Source organism: Aphidius gifuensis, linkage group LG1 (assembly GCF_014905175.1).
Source record: "Aphidius gifuensis isolate YNYX2018 linkage group LG1, ASM1490517v1, whole genome shotgun sequence".
NCBI classification, from domain to species: Eukaryota; Metazoa; Arthropoda; class Insecta; order Hymenoptera; family Braconidae; genus Aphidius; species Aphidius gifuensis.
The window spans coordinates 23,928,309-23,951,706 of record NC_057788.1 but is presented as its reverse complement, the minus strand read 5'-3'; the positions used below and the strand labels follow the sequence as shown (position 1 = coordinate 23,951,706).

Genomic DNA, 23,398 nt, shown 5'->3' with positions numbered 1-23,398 from the left:
GAAGAAGTTCTTAATGATTCGTTAAACTTAATGATTTGTCTCATAATAATTTATTAAATTAAAACAAATCTTTTATTTTATTTATAATTTATTTATTTATTTATATATATCTGCAGCTTTGAGCGCAGATAAACAATAATAATAATAATCAATAACATTTTTTTCAAATACATTTAAAATTCTAATCTTCGTTTTGAGTTTTTATAAATTTCAATTTCTTCATGTATTTGTATAGCTTAAAACAATACCAAATTGAATTTTTATTATTCGATAGAAAACTTTGTTATTATTTATTTTTTTGCTAATATTATATATATAAAAAATATATATATATATTTATTCCTTGCAGTAAACTTTTTTACTGAGGAACAATCCTATTTGTCATTTATTTTTTCATAAATCCATATTTACATTTTATCAATATTCGAATGGTTGCTAAAGATAAAAAAAAAAAAAAAAATGATTTAATTTTTAAATACAATCTACGTTTTGTAAAAAAAAAAATCATGAAAAATTTAAATTAATATCATTTGACTATATGAATTTTGACAATAAGATATCTATTAATTATTAACGACAAAATTTCGTAATCAAGTACGTTTCGTAAAATAAAAAATAAAAAAATGGTTAATTATTTTTACATTTTCAATTATTTTTTAAATATAAATTCTGATACATTTTTTAAGATATTATAACATAAATTTATACATTCACAAGTGTATCTTTCTATACAGTCTTAACTTTTTATTCTCTTTCAATATTAATACTTTATTTTTTTTTTATCCCTATAAACTTTATTATCTTGGTCTAGCTCGACAATGTTGCTCGTCTGACATATCACCACAATCATCAATTTTATTGCATTTTAAATTTCTCGTTATACATCTTCCATTTCTGAAAAAAAAAAAAATAAATAATAAATATAATTATTACATTAAATAATAACAATAAAGAATGCATAAAAAATTAAATAAAATTTACCCGCATGTGAACTCGTGTTTGTTGCACTTGCCATGGCAACCATGTGGTTCATCAGATCCATCAGTGCAGTCAACAAAACCATCACAAAAACGTGTTTTAATAATACACTGACCATTATTACATGTAAATTCATTTGTCGATGGACAAGATAAAGTATGATTGAAACAAATTTCATCACTAGCATCCCAACAGTCAATTTTACCGTCACATCGTTTTTCCATTGGTAAACAAGATGTCTCATTGCCACATTGAAAATGTGTACGTAAATCACATTCTATAAAAATTAATAATTTTAAATATTAAATAGTGCCGTATTTAGTAATTCATTTAAAAGTTGTTAAATATAAATTAACAAAATAATAAAAATATTCATTTTTCTTAAAGTCATTTACGTTAACGTTACACTTGGTATTTTTAATTAATAAAATACCGGATATTAGTAATAATTAGTATATTAAACTTACCGCAATTATCTTCATCACTGTGATCATAACAGTTCCAATGACCATCACAACGTTTTACGGATGGTATACACAAAGAATCAGTGCATCTCCATTCACCTTCTTCACAGGATTCACACCTAATTAACAAAGTTAAATAATTAAAAAATTAATATTATATAAATGAGTATATATTTATAGAAAATTTAAATTGAATATATATTATACCTAAATGCATTTTCATCAAGTCTATGACATCTTTCTTTGTTAATAATACAAAGTCCAGAACATCCAGTTGGATCATTTGGATCTTTGCCAGGTCGACAAATTGGTACTTTATCACCAGCAAGTGCAACACATACTTCACCATCATAACAATCATCACAGTATCTTGTGATATTTAAATATGGCTTGATAGTTGTTTCTTGTTTTTCTATTATTATTGTTGTCATTGTTTCTGGAATTAATGGTAGCATTGTTGTAGTTGTTGTCGTCGTTGTTGATGCTGCTGTTGTTGTCGTCATTGCTTTCATCGTTGTTGATGTTGTTGGTGGTGGTAATGTTGTTGATATTCCAATACTTTTGAGTGTCGTTAATGCCCTCATAATATTTAAATCATCAACTGATTTTAAATTATTATGTTCAGTTAAGTTTATATTTAAAGAATTATTTCGTTCACCTGAACGAAGATATTCTTTTATAATTTGAAGTTTTTCTGGTTCTGTAATTTAAAAATAAAAAAACAATTTAATTAAATTTTGTTATTAAGATTTTGTGTCTTGTCATTCAACTATTTTCATTACAAGAAATAAAATTAAAAGAATAAAAAAAGATAAAGGTGTTCGTTCAATAGAAATAAAATTAAAAAATAAAATTATAGAACGAATGAATGATTATAATAAATAATGATGATGATAAAACGAATGGTAGAATTAAAGCGTGCATCCGCAAGTTTTTTTTTTTTAATTTTTTTTTTCGTTGGTTTTTTTCTTCTTTGAATTTTATCTGGTTCGGTAGACCGTCAAAGCTCTTACACTCGTGTGACCATTCGATTTAAGTTTCAATTAATTTTACTGCTAATTGAGTCTTCGTATATAAATAATATAATAAAATCAGTTTAAAAAAAAATAAATAAATCTGAATATTTAACATTAAATTATATATAATTAAAAATAAATTACCAAATACAAAGTATAATGCCATTGAGCCAATTCCAAGAAGTGCCAATATGACAATAAGAAGAAGAACAATTGATCTAGTGCAATTTGTGGCGTCCAGCGACCTGGCAAAATGCAATGTCCAACCATGACGATTTTTACTTAGTTGAGCTGGTTGTGGTGGTGGTTCACCTCTTACACTTCTTCGTAAATTAACTCGATTTTGTGATGATGGACTTTGTTGTTGTTGTTGTTCCGGTACAGAATATGCTCTCTATAAAAAATAAAATTAAATATTATATTAAATAGAGCATTAATTTATTTATTTTAAAAATTAACAAAAATTCACCTCAAGTGGAACCATTGATAATCCATCATTACAATAATTTATATTATCAACACATTTAATTTCACGTTTTTTATTAATTAATTCAGAAGCAAAAGGAAGACAAAATTCATGAAATTCAATTGATTTTTCATACAAAGAGGTGTTATTAAAATTTGCCAAAGTTGAACAAAGTGGCTGATTGTCGTGGGGGCTGTCTGGTGGTACCCTCATTCGAATAAACCACCGTGAAGTTTGAATGAAAAAAAAATTTTGTGATCAACCGTGCACACTTCCGTCCGGTCACTGCTCAACATTTTTATTCACCACTATTTTTTTTTTTTTAACTTTTTTAGTTTTTGAATCGTTTGATAAATTTATGCGATTTTTTTACTTGCTGATAGATTCTTGATCTATACAAGTTATATGAAAATTCCAGAATCGTTATTTCTAATTATTTTAAATGAGAAAAAAAAAAAAGAAAAAAATTATGTACATATTATATTTTAAACATGAGCTGAAGTTTATAACAAGTTATACAAAAGACAAGTTGTTTCGACGTCTTCACGGCATCGAGTTTCGCGGTCGACTGGAAGGTAATATTCAATGTTGAATCATCAACACAAAGATGAACGGCTTTAATTCTCAAACACACACACACATATATATACAAAATCGCGGCTTTTTTTTCTTTGATATAAAAAATAAATAAAAATACAAATTTAAATATTTCTATTTTTATACATTTGTCAATTTTTCAACAAACGTAATCTATTAAACATGATTTAGCAATATAATCACATAATTAGTCACAACATTGTTATTTTTTATTGTATAAATAAATATTTTTTTTTTATCTAATAATAATACACAAGAAGATTAAATAATCTTGATGTTTTTTTCTTAATATTTCAAAACAATTGAATGGAAAAATAACGGTGAGAATAAAACCGTGAAATAAGTTGGACAAGTGAATTTTAATTGAAGTTTATTTGTATTATATGTGTGTGGTGTGATCTTAACAGGCTTCAGTTACTCGCGAATATCTGGCACATATTTAAATTGTTAATGTGCTTGCAAGTGACATAACACTCATGTATAAAAATTTTCATATTATCAAGTAGTTTTTTTTGTTTAAAAAAATTTAAAAATAACGTGAAAAAAATTCAAATACTCGGCCAGTAGCTGGGCTTTTTTTAATTGATAATAATAATAATAATAAAAAACAAATTAATTTTGACAATTGCGTTTGTTGCAAAAAAAAATAAAAACATATATATTATTTTTATTGCCAATTGTTGATGGAGATGAATTATTTTTTTGTTATATATACAAAAGAATAAAGAACATGAAATTTTAAGTAAAGCAATGAAAAATTCTACATCAACAATCACAGTAGTTTGCGACGGTTAATTACGAGGTAACGAGACGGAAGGACGGTCAAACGACTGGATAAAAACTTATTTCCGTCTGTATATATAAAAAATAAAAAAATGTATAAGCGGTATCATTAAGAGGGTTAGAAGCGAAAAGGGTTTATAAACAGTATATATTGCAGTTATATAGAAATTGTTGCGACTATGCCAGGTGGATCTGTAAATGTGACTTGACTAGTCTTGAATACTAACGTCTTGAGACATGATCCAACTTACTGACGACGTCAACAACATCAACGACGACGACGATGATCAAAGTTTTCCTCTGATCTGTTTTAACTTTTATTTTATTTATTTTTATTATACTTGCACTTTGTGCAGTGTATATACTCTCCAAGACCTCCTCAATCCTTTTTTTTTTCTTTTAATTCTTTTTCTCATTTATCTTTTTCTCTCTTTTATATATATACGCAAGTTATATTTATATATTTGTATTCGTATATTCTATTTACAAGTTTGTATCAGTCGAGTCAGTTATACATCTTATACATATAAATAGTGTACATTTATTTACACTTAAAACATGTTTAAAATAAATAAAAATAAAATTATAAAAACAATTTAAAACGACCGGATTTTGCAATATATATTTTCTTTTTTTTTTTTTTTTCTTATTATATGTTAATAGTTTTATTTTGATTTTTTAAATATTCAAGTTAATAAAAAAAAAAAATAAAAAGTAATACTCACATGAAATTGTTGATTAAAATCTCCAATAAAAACTGATGTATCTTTTACTCTCCATTGTTCTGGTGAATAAATTGAATTAACTTTCATTCCATTTCTATGTTTTTGATGAGGTGTTAATAATGCTTTATCTTCTTCAATAAGACCAAGTCTTGGATCAACATCATTTTTATCATAATTAATTATTTTTTTATCATAATTTATATTTTGACAAGCACCATTGATATTATTATTATTATTAATATTATTATTTGCTATTGTAAATATACTACATGAATTAATACAACAATCATTATTATTATTGTTGTTGTTATTAATATTTTGTAAATTACCAATTGAATTATTAAAATTTGGTATTCTAATATTACTTGGTAGTGTAAATATTGGCTCAATTATTGTTCTTGATTCATCAAATGATAATTGTTGATTTGATTGTTTAATTGTATCATCATTTGCTTTCATTTTACAATGTTTACAATCTCTTTTTCTTCTACGTCTTGTTGGTTTTTCTGATGATGAATCAGCAACACTATTTGTTTCACTTGTTTCAAAATTTTCACATGAATATTGTAAATTATTATTATTATTATCATTTGTTGGTATTCTAACTGAATATCTCATTTCATTATTAATTAAACCACTACGATCTCTTCTTAGTGGTAATGTTAAATTACGATGAAATATTTGTTCATTATTATCTGTCAACCATGATGATTGATGACTGTTCATATTTATAATATTATTATTAAATATACTTTTATTATTATTATAATTATCTGGTAATTTTTTATCTATATTTGTGACAATATCTTCATAAATATGTCCTTCAATATCACTTGAATTAATTGGTTCTTGTTGTTGTTGTTGAATATACTGATTATGATGAAGAAGATGATGATCATTTGGATGTTTATTATCGTCTTCGTAACCACGATTCTCCATCTGTTAAACAATTAATAAAAATATATCATTAAAATACATTTTAAGAAATATTATATGACATAAAATATCAAAGGGTATTCTGATCATGATGATGATGGGCGTTTAAATATTTATTTATACGCTGCATTTAACATTTGGTGATGATTCTATTTTAGTATTTATTTCCGGATGCGAGATATCATTTACTGTCATATATATACACCGTGTGTCTAATATTCTTTTTTCCCTTATTTTATATTTTAATGTCGCTCGAGCAAATGGTTTCTTTTTTTTTTGGAAAATATTTAAAAATAGAAAAAGTAATTTAATTGTTGTATAATATACCATTTTATCGTGGGAATGCATTTGTTTTAAATTAATATATAATAAGAGATAAAAATATAAAATAAAATATATAACACTTGTGAAAGTTTGCTGATTTAAATAATGTAACAATAATATGAGAAAGACATTGTGAGATATCCGGTGCACGACAAAGTCTTGGCGAATAGTACTTGTCTCATCGTGATGATCGCGACAACTGGATCTTTCATGAGTTTAAGACTGACACACAAGTAGAAAATATGATATATATTAAATGACTGATTGGATTTATTTTCTTTATAATTTTATGAAAACCTTGTTCATCTTGGCGGGAGTCATCAAGGCGTTGATGGATATGTTTTTTATTTTATTTTTCCAACATCAACCGAGATACAACAAACATATATATATATCATACATTGAAAATTTGTCATTGAATTTTTTATACAGCTGACATCATTTTATATTATTTTTTTATTTATTTTGTCATATGAGTCAATCGAATGTTTTAATCACATCCTAGAAATTTAATCATTATGCGGGCAATTTGAAATAAATATTGCTTCACTTTTTAGAAGAAAAAAAAATAAACTTATATTCATTTTTCATTAATGTGGGAAAAAAAATAATCCAAGTTATGCTAAAATGTCTCAATTGAATAAATTTTTTTTTTCACTTTTGCCACACATATATGTATTATTTATAAAATCAATTTATTTAATTTTTTTTTTATAAAATTTATATATGAAATAATACCATGGTTATGTATATATATTTTTGTGGTTACGAAAATAGTATATATAAAAAAAATTGATTTAAAGTAAAAAAAAATTAAAATCACGAGAATAGATCGTGATGCAGAATAATAGAGCACTGGTGAAAGTGGTAAAGAGAAATATTGAGGAAGACAATATTGTGTATATATCTGATTGGCGGGTGCATCGTCATGATTGTCTCAATCGTTGGGACTTGACTCTGAGATTGATCCCAACTGACGTCATGTATATTCTATCAAATGCTAAAAAAATATATACACTCTTTAAATGAAAGACAAAGAAAATATTCATATATAATTTATTTATCAAGACAAATATTAAACTGCAGCTAAATATATTGCTATTTTTTTTTTTTTTAAATCATTATTTATATTACTTATCATGATGATGATGATGAATATAATCATCATCATAAATACATAACGTATATACTTTGGTTTTTCTCATTTTTTATTTTTGCAAATTTTCAGTATGACTTATTTCTTAGAATTTTATACTCGACTGCATTACACATTCCTTTTGCGTGTGCCCCCTTGAGTTGTCTCAACTACATATACGTGATATTCCGGTAGAATAAATATTTTTAAAAATTATAAAAAGATAAAACAATTAAAAATTAAATTTATTTATTTAATAAAATATATTCAAAGATACAGGAAAAAAAATAAATAAAAAAGGGTTTTTATAGAAGAATGTATTTTTAAAATAGCCTCATCGTTTTTTGACTTTCGTGGAATAGATAATTTTAAAACTACTCTTCAGTTTGAAATAATTACGGGCCCTGAGGTGAATAATTATAAAAGAATTGTTGTTTGTCTGGCTCTTGAACTGTGTGTGCGGTAGGTAAAAAAATTCGAAACTTTCCCAATGAACAAATAAATTTTTTTTATACAATTTTATATAATATTAAAGTTTAAATAGTTAATTTTTTTTGTCAATAAAAAATAACAAATTATATATTTTACTGTAAATTAAAAAACTTTTTATTGAAAAAGCAAATTACTAACAAGCAAAAAATAAAATAATATTAATTATTATTATCAAATTCAATAAAAGAATAATAAAACAGCTTTTATAGAAAAAAAAAAAAAACTTTATATATATAATTTAATCAAAGAGATGATGATGATGATTTTTTTTAGTGTGTAATATCAATTATGTGTGTACTTTCAAAAATCATCAATGTAGAAACTTACTGGTATTAAAATTATTAATCTATTTGATTCTACTGTTCAAAAAAAAAAAAAATAAATGAAAAAAACACTTTCAAAAATAATTTGTTTTCTATTTATAATCTGATTATCACTTTCAAATTATTTAGTATATTTTTTTTAATATTTGTTCCTTTTATATTCAATAGAGAATATACCGTTTTGCCCCAAATCATTTTTTTATCACTTAAGGCAATATAATATGCGTGTGTATTTCATCTTGATGCTGAAGCATGATTCGAGTTACCATGACGCGCTCTCGCACTCGGCGAAACATAAAAAAAAAATACATATATAAATGAGAAAAATAAAATTTAAAACTCGTTTATCTCTATGGGTTTGATAATAATGTGTATATAGCTTTGGTTTTTATTATTGACGAATAAATAAATATAGAAGAAAATAATAAAAAAAAATTTTTAAATAATAAATAAGAAAAAAAAAGCTCCTTGAGCACAAGACCAACATGATAGAAAATATATAAAAACTTGTAAAGAAACATTGAGAGAGGATGCAAGTCCACAAATGGAAAGAAGCACGCGGGATTTTAAAAAATGCATCTTTACGTTTTACCACGCTCGTTTACCTCGTTTCTCGTGTAAATCCTTGAATTCCATTCGTAAATTCTTGTCTTTTTTCTTTTGTATCACGTTTTCTTACCTCACCCGCAAGCTACAAAACGTGTTCGTTAAAATTTTTCCGATGATTTTATAGAATATTTCTATGTTACTTTTTTTTTTTTCTCATTTTATATATCAGGACAATTACGATTTTATTTTATACATTGAAAATTCATAAATTTTATATTTATTTACCTCAAAATAATGTGCAATATTTTTTAGCTTTACATTTTTAAGGTCAATGATAAAAAAATTTAATTCAACAACCGTAAAAAAAAAAATTTGTCAAAATGATTTATTAAAAATATATATCACAATCGTAAATATTCATCAAATATTTTTATCGATTATTAATATGTTCTTAAATGTTCAATGTACGTTATTATTATTATTATTTTGTTTTTTTTTTTTTTTATTGAAATACTTTAAATTTTTTTTAACGCTGTAAAATGAAAGGAGTGGTAGATGCTTGTAATTTTTTTTATTACTCACATTTATATCTTTCCCCCTGTTTTTTTGAGTTATTTTTTTATTTGCATCAAAGTTTGTATTTGTAATCGTTCATCGTCGCAAAAAAAAAAAAAACCCATAATTCTTTATAGGTTATTGTTTAGTTATTATTCCGATACGCCCTCCTCCTCCTCCCCTCTGCCCATATTAAAATTCAAAATCGAAAAAAAAAAAAATATAAAAATTAAATTAAAACAAATAAATATACGAAAAAAAAAATCAAACAATTGCCGCAAAGTCATCTCATTAAAATTAAATTAGAATTTTTTATTGTTTAAATGATTTGTTTTTTTTTTCGTTTTTTCGTTTAAGTATATATCAAGTTACGTTTTAAATATAAATTTGATGGAAAACTTTATAGGGTATATATATATAATAAATTAATAAATTAATTGTTTTATTATTTAGACAAAATTTGACATGTTGAAAGTGAGAGAAGCCTGTGGTGGTGGGACAAATAGGGGTGGTCCCCCGATGGGTATACCAATAGACGGTCAAACTAAATTACTTTTTCATAATACATATGCATTTTTAAAAGGTATATATCTTGTAAGGCTACTGTCTTCTCTTACGCAACAACACGCCCTGCCTTTTGCCACTACCGCTTTTTTATTTTATTAATTCATTCGGTAATACATTCGTGGAGAAATTCTATAAGGCACACCAATTAGCTCTGGGTGGCACTCATCCATACTTTCTATATCGGTTTTTTTTTTTTTTAATGAAATAACAACAAGGAAAAATATATATACAAATATTTTTTAAATTGTATATAAAAAAATATTACAAGAAGTCAACTTGTTTGATAATTTAAATCAACTATCATTATTATTATTTTATTGAATAAATTTGAATAAATAATTTTAATAAATATATATGCAAATACGAATACCGAATTTTTTTTTTTTTAAATCAATTTTCTTTAATTGTAAGTAATTTTTTACTTTGTATTTAAAATATTTGATTTTTAAAAATAAAAAATATATTTGAATGTGGTGATATTATTATCACCTGTTAGTGTCAATTTATTTATTTTTTTTTTTCACTTTTTAATTTGATTTTTATTTGTTTGGGAACCCGGACTATTATATCTTTGAATATAAAAAATTTTAAAAATTCAAAATACAGTAATAATTTTTAATTCTTGTCAATAATAATAGCACCAGGTAGAATTTTTATATTATTTTTTGTATATAAATTTTAAATTACCGTCAAAAATAAAATTTGAAAAAAAATCAAATTAATTAATAATAGAATATAAAATTCTTATTAGTTTTTTCATTAATTAGAGTTGAACAATTTTCACTTTTTAAAACTTAATTTCACTGATAAATATATATTTAATTTTCACATAATTATTTTAAATCACCACAAATAAATAAGTAAAAATTCACCTGAAGAAAATTGCTGTATTTAAATTCCACAATTATTGTTTATTTAAAAAATAAAAACAAAAACCACTTAAGTATGCAACAACCAACTAATAAACTTTTATAACTTGAGTGTTGAAAGACCCAATAGATTCTAAACTAAGAGTTGTCTAGTCACTCAGGGTTCATCCTAAAATGTGAGGTAATATTTTTGAAATTAAATAAAAAGGAAAAAATAAAAATTAAAAGTGGGGGGAGAATTGAATAGAGTATTAGTGAGGTTTACCTGGTATACAACATGAAGGGTAGTAGTGGGTTTGAGGGGGTTCAAAAAAAAATTTCTCTTTTACTTAAGTGAAGGACAAGGCCACAAAAAGGCTTGTTTTCTCTCAATTTAAAATGAAAAAAAAAAATAAAAATGACCATGTTTATTATGGCAAGGATTTATTAGTGAGAGATGGTTTTTGGCAACAGGATATTTGTATACTGAAGGACATATTTATTTTCAAGGTAAAACACAGTGGCCTTTTCTCTATGATGTTACGAACATTACGAATATTGAGACTGTTCGAAGAAGAAAAAAAAGGGAAAAAAAAAAAAAGAAAATCAAGGAAAATAAAAGAGGAAAAAAAAAAGAGGATTAGGTGGTTGAGTTTATTGTGTTTCTGTTAAAAGTATAATAAGTGCCTTTTTCGATACCATGTTAAATTTACGTTTATACAAGTAAACTTATATAAATTGCGTGACTAGTTTCGAAAATAATAAAAAAAAAAAAAAAAAAAAGGATCTACAATATGCGGTAAAAATATATTTAAAAATAATAAAAATAAATTTTTAAAATCTTTATAACCTTTTTAAGTTACCTGAACATAAATTTATATACTCTGCATGCAAAAAAATTTTAATACTTGGGTGTTCCAATGAAAAAAAATTAAATTTTTTTTTCAAAAAAATAAAATTTCAAAGTGAAAATATACAGTGTCTTTTGAAAACCGGCCTTTTAAATGTTATGTATATATTACCCAAAAAATTGTACAAACCTACCGAATTCTTTTGAAAACACCTAAAAGTTTAAGAAAAACCTATTTTTTTTTTCCGTAAAAACGTGTGTGGCACCGAAACAGCAGGGGTTATAGTTTCGAAAAAAAAAAAAGGAGCAAGTTTATTGTCTGACGATGCATAATAAATAGAGTGATCAGTAAAATATATGTCTCACATTTTATAGAAACCGCTCAATGGCTTGTGGAGTCGGCTTACGTATAAATGACCTGTGAACACGCCGAATTTCAGGGGGGGCAAATGGCTACAAAAATAGGGGTGATTGTTGATATTTATATGGCATATGGTAACAACACGTGCGTATATAAAAAAAAAACTAAAATTACCAAAGTATATATGAGCAACTAAGCTTTTCGTCTTGTATTACATGTTTATATATATTTTATAACATACGCGTATATATATAGTTGAATGATGAAGGTAAATAACTAAGTATATATTCAGTAAATGAGAAAAATAATTCCCCTTTTTACATAGAATATATAACATAGTATTTTATAAACATTTGCTTATGGGGATAACTTGGAAAACGTGCCCTCAAACAAAATCAACCACCTCATACATATACTCACATGCACACAACGTGACTATTTATCTCTGGATTTAAACGATAATGATAATCATACTTCGGAGCTTCTCATTAATTAATCACAACGAATATAGAAGATTTAAAAAAAAATTAAAATTAAAAAGAGTTATAAGGCATAATTATCTTGAAGTAATTATCAAAATTAAAAATTATATACTGTATTTTATAATGAAAAAAAATATATATATATATATACATAAATAAATGACGGTATTTATTTGATATGAAAAAATAAATAAATATTTAAGATAAAAAGGGGTTTTTTAAAAATATATATATCTATATGAAAAATAGTATAATGCCTCAATTTTGTATATGATAAGTTTAGTAACAAAGTGAGGTAATGACATGTATCATAAAAATTGCCTGAAGGTTTAAATTATATCCAAGATCCGCAGATGCAGATTGGATCATATTAAAAATAGAAAAAAAAAAAAAAAAAAAAGACAACAACGAGAAAGAAAAAGCTACTTACAGCTCAGGTTGTTATAATTTTTTATATTATTTATCTCATTTTTTATGCCTTCATTCTCCCATCGTTCTAGTTTTTTTTATATATATATTTTTTCATTTTACTTAAAAGATGAAATATCTTTCGATAGTGATAGCCTCCGGCTATCCTCGACAAATAATGATAATATAACAGAGAGAAAAGCCGATGAAAAATCTGCACAACTCGATGAACATCGAGTTTGTTTTTTTTATTTTTTATAAATAAATATATAAAACAACGTGTTCATTCGTCCATCCATTTTAGATTGTTTTTATATGACTTTTCTCTTCTTTGCACTTGATTTACAAATTTTTTTTTCCCCTCTGTATCATTATTTTTCTTTACTTGGTCTCCAAGAAAAACTCGTTTCCTCTTGTGTTTCTTTTTTATATATATATATTTTTTGTTTGTTAATGAATAAAATGAGAAAAATAAATTTTTCAAATTCAGCAATCAGCATACATAAATACAATAATAATAATTTTAATAATTATATTTATCAATATTAAAAAAATATACATACAGTCAATAATTCATAACAATTGATATATTATAAAACACATATTACAAACAAGCCCCCAACATATTTATTTTTTAATATATTTATTCATAAATAATTGTCTATATGTATATTACCATAAAATCAATAAATCATTAATGTTTTTTATTATGAAAATTTTATTATTGACATAACCAAGTGTAGTGATTTTAATGGTAATTTTCATATACACAGCATTGAACTTGAAATAATATAATCAAGATACGATTTTATATATGTATAAAACAATGGAGTATATACATGCTGATTTTGCGTATGAATATAATGGATAAAATAAGGCAAATGGTACAGGATGAATGGTCAAAGAATGGGTGAAAAAAAAAAGAAGAAATATAAAATGAATAGTAAATATATTAAATGGATAAAAAAAAAAAAAAGTTATAAGAAACGTGTTGAGTCTTGGGAGGCGATGCCCGTTGTTGCTCCAAGTTTTCAACAAGAGACTTGAACAATAAAAAATAATAATAAAAAAAAAGTTCAAGTCCACAAGTCTATACGGATTTCATGTGGGCACGTGTAAGCCCCGTTAGCATATATATTATACATGTTTATTATTATTTATAATATAAATAAATGTGTGCAAAAAAAATTGTGAAAAAACGAGAAGGGTAGTGAGTGGGTGGTGGTGTTACAGAGCGGGAGGAAAAATATCCAATATAAACATTTTATACATGATAAAAAATAAAAAATAAAACAAGCATCTCAATATGCACGACATATTGTGGGTAACCCATAACAGTTGCATTTGTATTTACCTGTTAAACTTTGTGTTGTTGTTGTTGTTGTTGTTGTCTGCATGTTGCATATATACTGTCGCAAAAATTCAACGGATGTCAAGGTGCGGTTGAACCGCACGTTTTTTGAATATTTTTATTATTATTATTATTTCTTTTATATCTCAAAACAAACGTGGGAAGATTTTTATTATTATTTAAAATTTATTTTTTCATTTTCTTCATCTTCATAAAAACTTTTTTTATTTATTCATTTTTTTTTTTTTTTTTTGAAAAAGAGTCAAATTATCCGCGTGTCTTCTTCTAGATGCAAAGTATATATAATCCTGAACACATGGAATATGAATTGGCATGCACAAAAGAGAAACTAAAAAAATTAAGAAATAAATTTCAAAAAAAAAAAAAAAACGAATGAACGAATGAACGAAGGGTTTTGAGAATGTATAAGAGAACATACAATTCTCGAGGCAAACCCAAAATCATTTTTGTTGACTTGGATAAAATAAAGAAAAAAAAATACCAAGGTTTAAATATATTGGTATATGTATTTCTTTTACTACCCAGCCAATTATTCTCATTCGATCGATTTGCAAAGCGATTGGAAATGTTGTATCCGTTGGGGCCTTACCACCACCACCACCACCACCACCGCCACCACCGCCACTAACATCATCACCATCATCATCATCATCATCATCACCACTATATCCACAATACTACGGAAGGAACAAATCTCTCTCCAAAGAGTTGTTGAGATTCTCTCCTCGTGGAATATTGTTAGCAAATGCAACGTGCGACGATCTCATCTTGTTGTTTGTCGTTATTTTTATTATTATTCTTGTTTATTTATTTATTTATTTTTTTCATCTTCTTATTTATCTTCAGCATGAATTTATTGCAATTTTTATTTCCCCAAGGAGATTGCCTTGTCTGATGATGAACACACGGATGATGGTAAAAATTAAAAAAAATAAATAAAAAATAAAAGTATAATTTTATAATCGATTCAATAAATATTTAAATTATTTTTTTTATTCATGTCATTGATTTTAAAGCAATATGAAATTGTTAAAAATTTATATACAATATTATTTTTTATTATCTTTTTTTTTTTTTTAATTTTTATCAATTCAATTCGTGTGTGTGTGTATCTAATTTTTTTTTTTAAATTAGTTTTCGGAGCTCATTTCATTTTACAATAAAGTATCAGTAGCGTAATTCAGAACAAACAGTTACAAAATTTGTGTACAACAAAAATATGCTTGTTATAAATTTATGACATATATAAGCATACTGCTCAAGCAAAGATGGTTTTTTTCATCATCATCATCATCATCATCATCATCTTCGTCTTGTTATATTCATCTTCTTTAATTTTATTTTATTTAAAATAAGAATATGGCCGCAGATGTGTGCCTGGCAATATAGTGATGATGGTGGTGGAGCCAAACGAGAGTCGAACATATATACATATATCATACATCCATTGAAGCCGCATGAATACGTAAGCACACATTGGACCGGCTGATATAAATTACGATGGTGAATACCAGTGACGTGCGGTCATCGAATGAAAGGGTAAAAAATGAAAAAAAGAATTATTTTTTTTAAATAAATAAATAAATATAAAGAAAAATAAAAAAAAAAGACAAGAGCAAGATACATAGCAAGGGATAAAAAGAGAAAAATTCATACCAACCCTATACTTAGTGGGTAATCGTCGACGATATACCATACTTATTAGCGAATATAATGATCGCGCGAGTAAGCAACGGCCTCTTCTTTTAAATTTGCCTTAACTAGAGAGAAAAATAAATATATTTCAAAATGAAAAGAAAAAAAAAAAAAATTAAATATATATAAATTTTTGATTTTTAAACTAGTCCTTTCTGGTAACACATATATTAAAATTATATTTATTTTGGTTTTTCATTAGATTGAAAATCTTTTAAATTTATTTTTCAAATTTTTCATTATTTTGGTAGCTTATTTACTTTACTTTTTTTTTATTTTTTTATGGATTTTAATGGGGGTACTTTAATGGTGGCGGTTGATGATGAAAAAAAAAAAAGGAAAAGAATGATGTTTATTCAAGTGTGAGGAGATGAGGACCAAGAACGAATGAAGAAAATTTAAAACGTTGATCGTGTAAATAACTCTAAAGTATATGCAGAGAGATACTGATTAAGGCTAACGCATTTACACATTTAATTCATTTTTGTTTGCGTTTTATAATGCGCCCCTTTTTTTTTTTATTATTTACAAGTGTATATATTTATTTTATTTAATAGACGCGTGATTGAAAAAAAAATTATCACTCACATGATTAATGTTGAAATTGTGAATTTTTTTAAATTTTTAACTCAATATAATATCTATAATAGCTTTTCATGTGGTAATTTTATTTTATTTTTTTATTCTACATAAAAATTTAAAATAGAAAGAAAATTTAATTACTTAACTAGCATGAAAATTGCAGACAATTTAACATTAGGTTTATGAACTCTATCTAGTATCTATTTTAAGACGAGACAACGTGTCGCGTCATCACTCGTGTTATATATGCCGCCTCTTCTCTTATTGCCCCCTCAAAATAAAAAATAAAAAAACCATTTTCAAGTGAATAAAATTGTTCGAGTATGTAATTAAACATTTTTAGCACAATTTATCTCCATTGGTAAATATACACAATTGTATTTTATAAATCATTCTCTTAATTTTTTTTTATTTCGCTTTATAGCATGTTTTATTTTATTTTTTTTTTCATTTTTACAAACATATATTCATTCCTCAAAACACACATAATGGTTTCTCTCGAGAAATTAATAAATCCTCACGCAACTGTAACGGTTAATCATTATGTTTCCTCTCGTGAATTGCTTTTAACTTTATACACAAGAGTTTATAAAAATAACCAAGTACATACACTCGTTAGCAGAATAATTTGTCATCTTTCACACATGAAATTTAAAAATTTACAATATATAAAATAGCCAAAAAAAAAAAAAAATTATATTATTGTCATTTAAATATATACAGTAATAATTTTTTAATTATATTTTAAAACTTTTTATCAAGAATTTATGCCTTTCCCTTTAATTATTTTATTTTCAAGTAGCCCCCCTTCATTGCAAACACACGCTATAAATATTTAAAATCTATTTTAAAATTGTTATTATATTTTAAGTATCGCTGATATAGAACACGATATATATTATTCCAGGTACTTCCGGCGATTCTGGTTCAATCATAAAGGGACCTATTTTATATATATATTTTTTTAAAAAACCACTTGGTCTGTGTAGTCATAAAAATAGGATGATGATAGGTTTTTGATACTTGGGGATAATATTAAAAATAAAAAATAAAATATCAAAAGAATTTAGAGACCTTGAAGCAATAAATAGCTGTGGTTTTATGCCTTTTTTTTATTTTTATTTTTTTTTTCATTCATCAAGGATATTGTGTTATCGGTACGTGAATAAATTCCAACCACAAACAATTGTCATGAGAATAACTCTAATGAATAATTATGACAAAAGATGTGACTATATTGTTGTTGGTGGCCATCATTATTATTAATTCTTAGAAAAATATTAAAAATTGCAAAAAATATAATGATAATTATTAAAAAAACATGTATACAAATTTTGGCAATAATTAATTGAAAGTATATAGATGGAATTTTTTTATTTTTTGTTGTTAAAATAAAAAGGAACCAGGTGAAAAAAAAAAAAAAATGAAAAACCCGGTGGCGGTTTCGCTCGAGCACCTTCTGGACGGGGGATATGCACCTGGTATCCATGGGGCCCACCTACGATATACTCTCATTGTTTATATATATGTTTAAAAAATAAATAAATAAAATCCATTCTTTTAATCCTTTTTTGGGTGTTAATGCAGTAGTCTGTGCATTATTTTACTTATTCATGTACGTATTTCACAAGAAAGCTGCCTCATGTGTAAAAATATAAATATAAAATCAGCTAAAAAGTTGGCTTACTCATGACTTTGTGATGTGAATTTCAATGGTTTTTTTACTTACAATCGATTTTCAAGATAAACTACAATGGCAAACCGCGCGTGAATAATTGATTTTTATTATGATTTTTTTATTTTTTCATTTTTATGCGCAATAAATGTTGTTAGAAAGTGTCGCTTATAAATATTATGTAAAAATGCGCGTGAGTAAAATTTTTTTTCTTTTATAAATGATAATTTATATCATTATATTACCGAGAAAATATATAATAATAATTTTATATTTCTTGGTTTATATCTGTCAGCGTGGTTATTCAAAAATATAAAATATAAGCTTTCAAATTTTAACGTGATTTTCAAATCCATCATTCAGGTAATAGACCATAAAAATATATTAGAATATCCAAAGAAAAATAAAATATAAAATAATAATAATAAATAAAAGATATTTGATACGAATCTTTATAATCATTGTCGAATTCCTTTCAATAGGTTGACATATTTTTTTCCCATGTTTTGAACTCCAACTAAATAATATTATGTGATCTTGTATCTACTCGAGAATGTCATTAAGGGAAAAATAAAATAAATATTAAAATAAAAAAAAAATACCAGGGGCTTTTTTTATCATTGGTAGATCACCTGTCATCGTTAAAAACTGGCAATTAAAAATGAATAATAATATAATGAAGTTAATAAAAAATAAATAAATAATTTATAATAAAAAAAAAAAAAAAAAAGAGAATTTCAAAAATGAAATATTTTAATTTTTATGTAGGTCTTCAAAGTATACTGTATAATAGAAACAAAGTATATTTTATCGATAAGTGTTTTTGTGGTAATATTGTAGTAGTAGGCGTTTTAACATGCCATTAGAAAATTGCTATTATGACACAGCTAAAAAATTGACTTATAAAAAAAAATAATAAATAAAAGATATATCTAAGATTTATAAATAAAACATAAATGTTTGTATTTTGTGGGTTGGAAGGATTGGACATGTTGGTGGTGATGTTTATCTCAATGCTACCCTAGAAAAGTGGTCCCTGACTTGAGAAGAATAAAAAAAAAAAAAAAACTATATTATACCCTTGTACTTTATCTCGTTGTTTCTTGATGGGACATAATATAATCTTGACAAGTGCACGTGGACCTTTTACATGAAAAAAAAAACATAATAACATGAAAATTTAGCCCCTCAAATAAATAAAATAAATAAATGACTATATGAAATCAAATAGTATATATATTTATTGTATTTTTTATATTAAACAACAACCAGAATGTCTTGAGGGAATGGTACTACTTAAGTAAACTCAAATTTTTCATCAAAATGACCCCAAGCAAATTGCAATAGCTGATAAATTAATCAACTGATATATAATACGTATTTTTTTTTTTCTTTTTATGAGTCATTTTTTTTCTATTCCATATAAATTAATTGATTGAATCAATCTCTTGTGCAATATGTCTATCAATTAATGCGATGTATATATATTAAAAACAATATCTTAATTCATGAATTTAATAAATGAACAAAAAACAACAACTCAACTCTTGCTTGAATCATGAATTAAAGATAATAAATTTATTTAATTACCAAGAATATATATTATATAAAATTTGATACTCAATTCATGTTTATTTATTTGATATAAAAAAAAAATAAATATTTAAAATACTTATATAGAAATTATTATTATTTTAATGTTCCGTTTTATTTTGATTTAACGGTCCAAGAAGTTAAGTGGATGCTGCTCTATTTCATTCGCATACCGATCAAGTGGCTTGGTTGTTTAGTCCAGTGTCCAGTGGCATTATTAATATATACATATACACGCAATACAACCACACCCAAGTGAACGGACCCCTTTGTTCATTCACTGGATACATAGATATATATTAAACTTGCAACGTCAGTTATTTTTATTATTTACAATAATAAATATATTAACGACGGTCAATGTAAATAAATTCATAACTTTCATATTTAAAAATTTTTATTATTTATTTTTTTAAATGGAGTAAGACGTATATTAATTTTTTTTTATTACATTATCAAAATAACAAATGGTAAAAAAAATAAAAATAAATTTAATTTTTAAATAATAATATAATTGAAGATAATTTTTATATTATTTTAAAAATTAAATTATGAGTAATTTTTATTAGTTTTTTTTTGTAAAATATTTGATTTTGAAAAAAAAAAAAATTCTTTTTTTTTCATTATCTTGTTTAAATATTTTTTTTTCTATTAGAGCATTTGAAAGTTTGATATTGAGATTAAGGAAAAATATATATTTGAAGGACATTTTGTTGAATATTATCAAAATGTTTATTTAAAAAATTTCAATTGTTTAAAAATATATTTATTGTTTTAACGGATGTTGAATTGTAATAAAAATATAATAATATGGGTATATTCACAGAATAACTAGGAGGCTGATGGAATCATTGTGGTTTTTCTTTTTTTATTTATTCTAAAGTACGTATATATACATCATAATTATCGCCAGGAAGTTGTTGTAATACAAACGCGGGAAATGCGACTGGTATGACTAGATAGGCTCAATGACTCGGTGTACATAATTGTGGCAAATAATTATGATAAAAAAATGATAAATATTACGAAGCAATAAGAGTGAAAGTATTTTTTTTTTTTGTCATGCGAAAAAAAAATGACCGCATATTTGAATGAAAGTGATCAATGGCTGTGGCCACTAATACCTCAACCCTTTGACGGTCCTCGTGGAAAAAAATGTGGAAAAAAAAAGGGAAAAAAAATAAATCTACCTAAATATATATATATATTTTTTTTTTCTACCTGTCCTTGCCTTTTTTTTTGTCTCCGACACCAAAGTGATCACCGCATTGTTGCTCTGCAGGGGCAACCGATTGGCGTCAGAAAAAAAAAAATATAAAAAATTCCAAAGTTTTTAAAAACACTCAATTTTTTAATTAAAAATATTTCACTTAAAAAACAAACAAACAAATAAACAAAGTAAGTATATTTTAATTGTTGATTATTTTTTTATTTAAAACTAGCAACTTAATCCACAATTTTTCACAGTTTTTCCTAAACTTTTTATTGATATAAAAAAAAAAATAACAAAAATAGAATGTTTAATTTTAAATGCACGTTATTTATATTTATTTATATAACACTATGAAAAAGAAAATTTATATCAACAGATGTATGTCAAAGAGATGAAAATTAAAAATACAGTATAAATGATGTTTATACCGTGTTGTTTTTGGTGCGACTGATGATGCTGCCGGCACCTTGCTGAGTTGCTGCTGTGTGTATTTATTTTTTTTTTTTCCCGTTGCCATGTACACAATCACTCATGAGCCAATGACGTTCCATGGCGCCGGAATTGTCTCAGCCAATCAGCATCTTATTTTATTAAAATTTAATTCTCAACTCGGTCGATAATAATGAAATTGATAAAATAATAATAACTGACTACTATTATTATTATTATTCATTGTAAAAAAAAATTGGCTACTCGACAAGAGACAACATAAACAACAACATAATAATATAACAATAAAAAAAAAAAAGAAAGTTTTAAAACAATAATTACAAATTTTATTCAAAGACATTGTGTACTTTGTTTATAAATAAATTATAAACGTAATAATTGTTTTAATTTAATTAAAAATGGAAGATATTTTTCAAAATATTGACATGACTATTGTTGAGTTAAAAAAATTGCTTGATAAAAACTCAAATTTGCGACGTAAGTAAATAAATAATTGATATTATTTATTTAATTTTGTTTATTTATTTGATTTTTTTTTATTATAGTTGAAGTTGCTAAAATGGAAATGAAGGTTCTCGAATGTTACAAACCAGTCATTTTGGAAGTCTTGGAACAAATGCATAAGCAAAAATCAATTGATCATCAAAATAATCAACGAAAAAAAAACAATTAATTTTACATGAAATTGTCCCATCAATGATGTAAGTATTTATCATCTAGATAATAATTTTTAAAAAGCTTTATGTTTAAATATATTTATTATTACATCCATACACACAAGTTTTATATATATATTTTTTTTTGTTTATTTTTATTTTTTATTATTAATAATAATACAATATTAGTACCGAAAATGAATTTTAATTTTTGAAAATCTAATTTTGTTCTGACATTTTGTTGAATTACATAAAATTTGAAAATTATTTATTTAACATACAGCACCAAGCTTGTACACATATATATATATATATTTTTAATTATCTATTTATCTCGGTGATTGTATATATATATATATATATATAATTTTTAAGAAATTCAATTACAATAATTAAATAGAATATATATTTGTTATAATATATTAATTTTAAACAATAATTGTTGTGCTGTTTTTTTTTTTTTTTTAGTATTTTTATTCTTTTATTTGCAAATTAATTTGTTTAAAAATAATTCAGTAAGATCAGTAGACTATTTTTTCAAATAGTTATTTATTTATTTATATTGTTTTTTTTTCACTTGATGTGTATAATAATGAACTTTCAAAAATTTTACATCAAGACTTTTAGCTTATTATATTTTTTTTGTCGAGGATAGATTTGATATAAATTATTTATATTTTTGTATAATCTTGCACAGCAATAATATTGATTTACAAAAATATTTAATGCAACGATTAATAATCAAAAAAAAATATATATTTATCAATTAAATTAATATAAATAATTTTAAATACAGTATTTTTTTTTTTTTTTTTTTGCAAATAACTCAATTCGATTGTCAAAATGATTTTATAAATTTTTATTTTTTAGCTGAATTTGTTTCAATACCTTTGTTGCATTAAATATTTTAAAAAATTTATTAATTTTAATAATCATATATACTTTTACACATAACATTAAAATATTATTTATTTTCTTTTTTGTTTTAGTTATCAGTTACGAAGCTGATTATGACAGACACACTCGGACTTTTGTTGTAAATCCATATTGAATTTACAATGAGTCTAAGATTATTTAACGTGTCACTGTGGTACCCTTATCAACCCTGCTTTTTAAGTTTAAAATAATTCAATATTTAAATTATTAAAATTATCATTTTTTCTCATAATTATTCTTTCACTTTGTTTCATTTAAAATAATTGTAAATCATTGCTGAGTTGAGGGACAATTTTTAAAATATAATAATTTTTTTTATTCCTTTCAAGGTTATTTCTTTTTTATTATTATTATTTCATTTATTTGT

The 23,398-nt window shown here is 24.4% G+C and overlaps 2 protein-coding genes across 4 annotated transcripts in view; one reads left to right on the top strand and one right to left on the bottom strand.

Moving 5' to 3' along the window:
- The window catches only part of LOC122854884 (putative ATP-dependent RNA helicase TDRD12), a 43,622-nt gene that overhangs the window by 1,229 nt on the left and 18,995 nt on the right, over positions 1-23,398 (top strand). The window lies entirely within an intron of this gene.
- Positions 35-21,554, bottom strand: LOC122854896 (putative uncharacterized protein DDB_G0282499). Of its 3 annotated transcripts, none has more exons than XM_044155948.1 (7): positions 21,008-21,554; positions 5,030-5,968; positions 2,603-2,852; positions 1,650-2,142; positions 1,446-1,561; positions 982-1,255; positions 35-894 (listed from the first exon to the last, which is right to left on the bottom strand). In XM_044155948.1, the coding sequence occupies exons 2-7, from the start codon at positions 5,966-5,968 to the stop codon at positions 798-800; spliced, it is 2,169 nt and encodes a 722-aa protein (XP_044011883.1). In that variant the 5' UTR covers positions 21,008-21,554; the 3' UTR covers positions 35-797. The 3 variants fall into 3 exon arrangements, with proteins under 3 accessions (XP_044011883.1, XP_044011867.1, XP_044011875.1); XM_044155932.1 differs by lacking the exon at positions 21,008-21,554 and adding an exon at positions 6,293-6,513; XM_044155940.1 differs by having other exon boundaries at positions 50-894; positions 20,998-21,552.

Coding starts and splice junctions, on each gene's coding strand:
- LOC122854896 (XM_044155932.1), bottom strand. CDS start 6,313: ATGCATTCCCACGATAAAATG. Junction 5,969..6,292: donor TGCATTCCCACGATAAAATG/GTATATTATACA, acceptor ATTGTTTAACAG/ATGGAGAATCGTGGTTACGA. Junction 2,853..5,029: donor ATTTTAATCAACAATTTCAT/GTGAGTATTACT, acceptor TATTTTTTATAG/AGAGCATATTCTGTACCGGA.